Source organism: Bos javanicus, chromosome 7, assembly GCF_032452875.1.
Source record: "Bos javanicus breed banteng chromosome 7, ARS-OSU_banteng_1.0, whole genome shotgun sequence".
NCBI classification, from domain to species: Eukaryota; Metazoa; Chordata; class Mammalia; order Artiodactyla; family Bovidae; genus Bos; species Bos javanicus.
The window spans coordinates 38,860,888-38,869,400 of NC_083874.1; the positions used below are offsets into that span (position 1 = coordinate 38,860,888).

At 47.8% G+C, this 8,513-nt stretch overlaps 1 protein-coding gene across 1 annotated transcript; it reads right to left on the bottom strand.

The window, feature by feature from the left end:
• Positions 1-394: 394 nt before the first annotated feature.
• Positions 395-4,370, bottom strand: NHP2 (NHP2 ribonucleoprotein). Its single transcript, XM_061423124.1, has 4 exons — positions 4,134-4,370; positions 3,986-4,055; positions 1,392-1,497; positions 395-768 (listed from the first exon to the last, which is right to left on the bottom strand). Exons 1-4 carry the CDS (start codon positions 4,291-4,293, stop codon positions 643-645), a joined length of 462 nt encoding a protein of 153 aa, XP_061279108.1. The 5' UTR covers positions 4,294-4,370; the 3' UTR covers positions 395-642.
• Positions 4,371-8,513: the final 4,143 nt, after the last annotated feature.

Sequence of the window (8,513 nt, forward strand, 5' to 3'; positions counted from 1 at the left end):
TGGCCTGGGATTCTGCATTAGCTTCAAATACCTACTTAAAATTTACTGTGTGGGCAGGTAAATTGCGTCCATCAGCTTCCCAGTGGCATTTAAGGCTCTTGGGGGAAAAAGCAAAGAGGAATGGGGGTGTCCCCAACATAGGAACTACAGGCTCTATGAAGTGGGTTCTGGACTCAGCTGGCTTGCCCTGCAGCTCCCAGCTACTCTAGAAGTAGAGTGGAAAGCTTAGGGTGGGAGCAGGGTCCGTTCTCAGCTTGAGTCCAGCACTGACCCTGGTGGGCAAGCATTCACACCAAGCATTATACGGAGGTTACTTCTGCTGTTTCCTCCCCACCAACAACTTGGCCCCACCAGTAGTTGCTGCTTAAAAAAAAACACCCGCAGACTCACCACATTTTAGTTTTAGGATTTACTTCCCCCACATCACATTCTTGGAACTGTCTTCACTGAAGCTCAACAGGAAACAAGCTCTGTCAGAGAAGATGCTGGCTCTGCCGTTGTGAAGTAGCTGTTGGAGCTGCTTGGGAAGAATACTGCCTCGGGACCACAGAGATGTCTGAATGTGGGGAGCAGGAGGGCAGCCAACTGGCCTGCCACCAAGCCACTGTTTTTAGAGCAGGTGCCCAGTTGTGCCTAAGTCCTTCACATGGGCGGGGGCAGGGCTTGCACCTCCTCCAGGCACTCGTCATAGGCCTCCTGGTATTCCTCGTGGGGCTTGACCATTATCACGCAGGTGGGGCGCTTAGAGCCAGCGGCTGCACCCAGGTCCTGCAGAGAAGGAAAAAAGCTGTTTGGAACAAAGGCCACACAACCTGTGCACCAAGGAGTCACGAACTGATGATCCACCAGCCTAATCCAGCCCACAGACATGTGCTAGTCAGTTGGTGTTAACATTTTGAATTGGTTGCCACCATCTAAACTCAGCAGACTTTCAAGCTGTGGTCCAGCAACACTGGGTCTACAGTTCCATATGGCAGTTGTGAAAGGGCTCCAGCTCAGTAGGGGCTGTCCCCTTAAGCAGGGCCTATGCTTTCCAGAGCCCTGCTATTCTCCACCCCTTGGAGCCCAGACCTGGCCTCTGTTATATAAGGGTAAGGACAGCTGCAGGTCCCTAGAACATCCCTTCTGAACACTGCACCCACCTAACAGGACTGACACATTCAAGTTCACCTTCTGTTTCATTCCCACAGTCCCATTTTACAAGGAAGTAGAAGTACAGAGAGGTGACTTATCGGCATTCCCTCATCTGGGAAGCAGCAGAGCCAAGAATCCATCCAGGCCTGTCTTTAGCTCCAAAGCTCATGCTGTTTGCCACTATGGCCTGCTGCCACCAACCTGATCCCAGACCCTCTTCTGTGCTGACCAAGATCAGGGGCTCAGGGGCTCCTTACCGTCTTAGAGGGGATATAGACATATGGCAAATTCCGGTCTTCACACATAACTGGGAGATGGCAGTATACCTCAATGGGTAACGTGTCTCCTGCCAAAACCATAATCCTGAAATAAGAGAAACCACTGTCATTCCCAGCTTGCTGGTTCCCTTTTCATCCATAAGGGAGGCCTCTGAGCTGGGCCTTGGGGGCTACAGAGATGGGTAAACTGGCCCCTGCCCTCAAGGAGCCCCATCATGTATGTCTCCCAAACTTAAGAAATGCATTCAGATTTGTTTGGTGAGTGCATTCCTCTGGGGAGGTGATTTCTGTTGCCTGGCAACAAGTAAATGCCACCAAGTGTGACAAAAGGTACTGTACCAGGACAGATGAAGTATGAGAGATGCCAAGGAGTAACAGCTCAGCTCTCCTTGGACAATCAAGAAAGGAATCAAGAAGCAACACTTGAGAGGAAAGCTGAATGATGAACATCTGTCAGGCAGCCCACGGAGGGGCTTTGTTGCTGCCAGTCACTAAGTCATGTCCTACTCTTTGTGACCCCATGGACTGTAGCCTGCCAGGCTCCTCTGTCCATGGCATTTTTCCAGGCAAGAATACTGGAGTGGGTTATTATATCCTTCTCCAGGGGAATCTTCCCAGATCAAGGATCGAACCTGCATCTCCTGCCTTGGCAGGCAGATTCTTTACCACTGAACTACGAGGGAAGCCCATAGAGGGGCGGGGGGCAGGGAAAGCATTTAAGGTTGAGAGAATCAGAAAGATACCAGATACACAGGGGATGGGTGTTGTCGGGAGCCAGGGATGGCTTTGGAATCCAGAATGGGGAGATGAGGCTGACAAGAAGGCTAGAAAAACTAGTCACATATAAGGGTCTTGAGTGTTTCAAGGCTCATTCCTAAGAGTGATAGGGAACCAAGAAAAGCTTGCCAGAGAATCTATAGCTGTTCTAGCTGGCAAGGTGATGGGGTTCTGCGACAAGGGCCTCAGGAGCCCTGATGACAGAAGGAAGAGTCTGTTCTAGGGGAGCAGAAAACACAAGGAAAACTCCTGGGTTCAAAGCATTACTTTGAACTAACTAGCAGGCTCCTAGTTTTCCTTTGGCTCATAGACTGTCCTCCTATATAGGCTCCGCTTCCTTTGAGTAGCCTTTATTGTTTTTGGCCGTGCTGTGCAGCTTGTGGGATATTAGTTCCCCAACCAAGGGTGGAACCCTGGCCCGCTTGCAGTGGAAGCACGGAGTCCTAACTGCTGGACTGCCAAGAAATTCCTGAGAAGCCTTTCAATGCTGGTATTCCTACAGCCTGGTCTTTCTGCTCTGTCAGTACGTTCTCTCAGCTGACCCCATCTGTAACCAAGGCTTCAAGTGCCAACTCTATATTGACAACTCCCAAATCTGTTCTCTCCAACCCAACCCTCTCCCAAACTGAACACCCGTATAGCCACCTGCCTATCTGACAGTTCTGCTAGGGAGAGGGTTTCCAAATTTAAAAGGCACCTTGAAAACTTGTCTAAAACCAGACTCGTGATCTTATACAAATCTGGCTCCCTCACTGTTCACTGTCTTAGTGAACGGGCCCTCTGTCCATCTGCCTGGAGCCCACACCTCCTCACTCTGTATACAAAAGTCCTCTCATCCATCCACTTTAATTCTCTCCATCTCTGCCATCAATAACCCAACCAAAATTGCTCTCATCTCTTCTGCACCAGAGTAGCCACCTATCTCAATTTCTCCATCTATTCTTCCACCTCTGATCTTTTCCAAAGTTGCCAGAAAAACCTTCTAAAGGTGTAAACATAATTATGTCACCCCTCACTTTAACACTCATTGGCTTCCAAAACTCCTGAGTACAATAACTAAACTTACAATGGCTTATAGAGTCCCATGAGAAAGTAGCAGTTCTATCCACTACTACCCTCTCCTGCCCTGGAATCTACTTTCTTCTGGCAGAATGCCCCCCAAACCCGGAAGCCACAAACTAATCCTATATCTTCAGACCTCAGCTACCCACCTAGGTCAGACTCCATAGAGCACCAAATCCTCCCAGCATTATTTAGCTCTTGAGCACCTACAATGTACCAGGCACTTCTGAAAATAAAGCAGTGAGAGGCTTTATTCTCTTCTCAAAGAGCTTGCTTTCTGGCCTGAGTGAGAGGGACAAGGAATAAAAATGCAAATAATTTTCAGATCCTGAAAAATGCCAAAAAAGAAAGCTGTAGGATAATGAAGTCATTCTCACTGCACCCTGTACTTTTCCTTCATGCTTACCCATGACAACTTGTAATTTTGTGTGTATTTGATTACTGCCATTGTCTCCCCATAGCACAGTGCCTGAAAAACAGTAGACACTTGGTAAATAGTCGCTAAGTGAATGAAGCTGGGATCAATCCTAAGTAATTTGGCTTATACAATGTGGTTCCCCTGGAATTCACCTTCCCCAAGATGTCCCTTTGAGCTCTTGTAAGTGGTATCGACATCTGTAGGGAAGGGAATGTATCTTCTGCATACGACCCAAGTCAGAGCACTTTTACCAACTACCTGTTAAGTAGCAGAACACCATCCCCGAAATCCGGCGGAGGGTAGGGGGGATTCTTACCCTTTCTCGCCTTTGTTGATAAATTTCTGAACCTCCTTCACCCCGCGCCGAATCTGCTTCTGCTTCACGGCTGCAACGACAGAACAATCAGTCGGGGGGGGCCTCGGCCTGCCACCCGCGTCCCGCCCCGGCTCGGCGTGCACCGCACCTTTCTTGATGCATTTGTAGAGCTTCCGCGTGAGACGGCGAGAAGCCAGAGGCTGCGCGATGGGGTTCAGATTCACCAGCAGTTCATGGTAAGTGCGCTCCCCGCAGCACGCGTCCGCCTGAGCCTCCGGCCCGTCCGGATCTGCCTTTATTTTGGTCATGGCAGCGACTGTGGCAACCTACCACTCAAGGAACAAGTCCACGCGGCCGGCACTTCAGAAATCACTTCCGGGTCATGCTACTCTGCGGGAAGAGGCAGTAAGACATAGCCAATTAGGAAACAGGGAGCTCCGAGGGGTGGAGTCTTGGCAGTAGGGGCGGGGCCACCCCCTCAATGCAGGCGGGGCGGAAGCGGTTTAGGACACGAGTTGGCATGCAATCTGTGAATTTGGGCAAACTCCGAGAGATAGTGAAAGGCAGAGGAGCCTAGCGTGCTACAGTCCATTGAGTCGCAAAGAATAGCGCACAACTTCGCGACTAAACAACGGAGGGCCTATGAGGCGAGGGGCGAATGCCGGAGGGAGGCGGGCCCTGGAGGAGGCGAAGAGGGACTAGGATCCGGGCTTGGGTTTGGGTGAGAGTTCAGCGTCACAGGTGTTGGCTGTGCGAGGAGGAAGCTGTACGGGTATGGGCGTGACCGCATCTAAGTGGACGGGAGCCTTGCTCAAAGGGCGGGGTCTGCGACCAGGGTTGTGGAATGGGAAGTCTTAGGTGTGATTCCAAACCTCCTTAGAATCTGATCCCTCACTTGGGCAGTTCCGATCCCCATCTGGTGCCAGGTCCTGAGTTGGTCCTGGGTGCTGTACCCTAGGTGCCAAGGTTAAGGTAAAGCCTGGCAATGCTTGCGATTTCTTCGTTCTAGCATGGTTCTCACACACTGCTTTCTCTTTACTGGCGAGGGATGGAGCCATTCACTCACTAAGCGCCTCGGTCTAGACCGCTTTTCTTCGGAGAACTCGGTACCACCCTTTCCGCAGGTATCTGCTCAGCTAGCTGTTAATCATGGGAGAGATTCTCCTGACCAACGTACCTAAAATTAAAGTTCTCTGCCTACCTCCCGCCGGCATCCTCTAACCCTCTTGTTTTCTTCGTAGTTCCCGCCGCCGCCTGGCGTCACACCCACAAAGGGCAATGACGGAGACCGCTGGTGGGAGCTGAGAGGGAAGACAATGTGAACACGGGCTGAGACTTGAGGGTGGGGAAGTGCACTGAGTAGGCGGCGCGTTTGCAGTTAACTCTAGAGGATTAATTGGGCTACCCTGGTGGCTCAGATGGTAAAGAATCTGCAGGCAATGAGAGAGACCCGGGTTAGATCCCTGGGTTGGGAAGATCCCGTGAAGGAAATAGCAACCCACTCCACTCCAATATTCTTGCCTGGAGAATCCCATGGACAAAGGAGCCTGGAGGGCTACAGTCCATGGAGATCGCAAAGAGGGACACGACTGAGCGACTAACACACACATACAGTGCTGGGGAGGTGAGCAGGCCTAGACTGGGGTGGATCTTGTACCTCTAACACTTCTTGTACTCTGTCTTGGAACGTTGGATGAATATTTGTTGTTATTTAGTTGCTAAGTTGTGTCTGACTCTTTTGTGACCCCATGGATGTAGCCCACCAGGCTTCTCTGTCCATGGGATTTCCCAGGCAAGAATACTGGAGTGAATTGCCATTTCCTTCTCTAGGGAATCTTCCCAACCCAGAGATCAAACAGGCGTCTCCTGTATTGGCAGGCAGATTCTTTACCACTGAGCCACCAGGGAAGCGAATCATTGCTATGCATCAGTTGCCTTTGATTATGTGGTGGTAGGCGGGCCATTTTTGTGGTAGTGGAACAGGCCATAAAGTGGAACTTTAAAAGTCTGCAGGTGGCCTTGACAGCAGGGGACAGTTATGCCAACTGAAAACCTGAACTTTTAACCCTGAAACCAAGTGCAGCCATTACATAAAAATACAAGTACTCTTGTTTTCAGACTTTAAACTTTTTATTTTGTATTGGGATACAGCTGGTTAAAAATGTTGTGGTAGTTTCAGGTGAACAGGGAAGGAACTCAGCCATACATATACATGAATCCATTCTCCCCTAAACACCCGCTCCCATGCAGGCTGGCACATAACATTGAACAGAGTTCCTTGTGCTATACAATAGGTCCTTGTTGGTTATCCATTTTAAATATAGTAGTGTGTACCTGACCTTCCCCAAATCCCTAACTATCCCTTCCTTCTGGCAACAATAAGTCATGTTCTGAGTTTGTGACTGTCTTTCTGTTTTGTAAGTTCATTTGTATAATTTCTTTTTTGAATCCACATATAAGGGATGTCATGTGATATTCCTCCTTTTCTGTCTGACTTATTTCACTCGGTATTACACTCTTTTGGTCCATCCATGTTGCTACAAATGGCATTATGTCATTCTTTTTAATGGCTGAGTAATATTCCATCATATATATTATCATACCTTCTTTATCCATTCCTCTGTTGATGGACATTTAGGTTGCTTCCATGTCTTGGCTATTGTAAACAGTGCTGTAATGAACACTGGAGTGCTGGGAGCCGGTGAAACATTCCACTCGTGACAAAGGTCATGAGGAAGGAGGCTTGGCATACGCAAAGGCGGGATCGAGCCTCGGGAGTCTCCCCGGATATTCTCGAGCATCTTCCCCCCAAAAACCAGAGTCTGCCTACTTTATTGCTTTGTGCTCTCACCTCTGACTTTACTGGGGGCTGTCCCCCACCACCATCTTGCTCTGTTTGTCAAAGAGTTAACTTACAGCTCCAATTAATAAAGTTCCTGGGCAATTAGGAGTGTTTAAATCCATACCCCTCAGATGGCTCTCTAACTCGCCTGACAAGTTTACCCGGACTCCTACAGCTATGCATACGATTGTTTACAGTCTCCCAGCCTCGAGAGGCGCAGGAAGCTTAAGATATTCAAATAGCTTAGAGCCTCTCAGAGAATTAGAAACTGTCAGAATAAACTAGTAAAAGATTTCATTGATGAGCCAATGCTTATTGCCAAGTTTTCACATCCCCTGAATTGTATCCTTGAATATGTATTAATTAATATAGTTGGTATGTAGAAAAAATAAGTAGTGGCCTTGGTGTTAGTAACTTTAGACCATTAAGGTAATAAATTCTTTCCTTTGTTGTAAACCCATTACACATCCGCCCTGTAGGAATGCAATTTTATCTTCGGAAGATGGCGCCAAACCTTAAAATAATTACTCTTAGAGAAAATAAGTCTTTGTTGATAAGTCCTTGTCAAGAGTCATAAAATGTTAGTAGGCCTTCTGGCCAGAAGATGATGTAAATCACCTAAACCATTTGTATATGATAAATTTGCAGGAAAGAAACCCTGGTTTTTGATAAGGATCTAAAACTGCTGACTTTGCATCCCCTATTATCCTCTATGTGTAACTTAGGGTATATAAGCCCCTGTTGAAACTAAAGCTACGGGCCTTGCTCACCAACGCTTGGTCTCCCCATGTCATTCTTCCCTTTAACTTCCAGCTGAGTCTCCATCTGGAGCGCGGAACCCACCATGCTTACTAATTATGCCTGGGCTTCTCAGACCCACTCGAGAAGGTGTCTAGGGTGGGGCACCTTCCGCTATTCGAGAGGGCGCCTGCAGCCTACGTAAGTGGTGCAAACTTTTTGTCTTGAAGTTTTATTGGTCTCCCGCGTAAACCAAGCTACTCAGCCTCTTTTCTTCACTGAATTTTCCTACTGAGCTATCCTCATTCTATTACTCTTTATATCTCTGATAAATAAATAAATAGTCGCTGACGCTGTCTCCCCTTCGAATACCCTGGATCAGCCGGGGCTGGACCTCGGCACTGGAGTGCATGTATCCTTCCAAATCGTGTTTTGTTTTCCAGATATATGCCCACGAGTGGGATTGCAGAGTCATAGGATAACTCTGTTTTTAGTTTTTTAAGGAACCTCCATCCTGTTCTCCATAGTGGCTGTACCAATTTACATTCCCACCAACAGTGTAGGAGGGTTCCCTTCTTGCCACACCCTTTCCAGCATTTGTTGTTTGTGGATTTTTTGATGATAGCCATTCTGACCAGTATGAGGTGATGTCTCTTTGTAGTTTTGATTTGCATTTCTCTAATAACTAGCAATGCTGAACATCTTTTCATGTGCCTATTGGCCATCTGTATATCCTCTTTGGAGAAATGTCTATTCAGGTCTTCTGCCCATTTTTTGAGTAGGTTGTTTGTTTATGCTGTTAAGTGTCATAAGCTATTTGTAAATTTTGGAGACTAATCCCTTATCAGTCACGTCATTTGCAAATATTTTTCTCCCAGTCTTTGAATTGTCTTTTCATTTTGTTTATTGTTTCCTTTACTGTGCAAAAGCTTTTGAGTTTAAGTAGGT

Excerpts from the sequence above, each read along its gene's own strand:
- NHP2 (XM_061423124.1), bottom strand. The coding sequence starts at position 4,293 with ATGACCAAAATAAAGGCAGATCCGGACGGGCCGGAGGCTCAGGCGGAC. Across the intron at positions 4,056-4,133 it reads CTACAAATGCATCAAGAAAG|CCGTGAAGCAGAAGCAGATT; the intron begins GTGCGGTGCACG and ends CTGTCGTTGCAG. Across the intron at positions 769-1,391 it reads TCTATATCCCCTCTAAGACG|GACCTGGGTGCAGCCGCTGG; the intron begins GTAAGGAGCCCC and ends CCTTCTCTGCAG.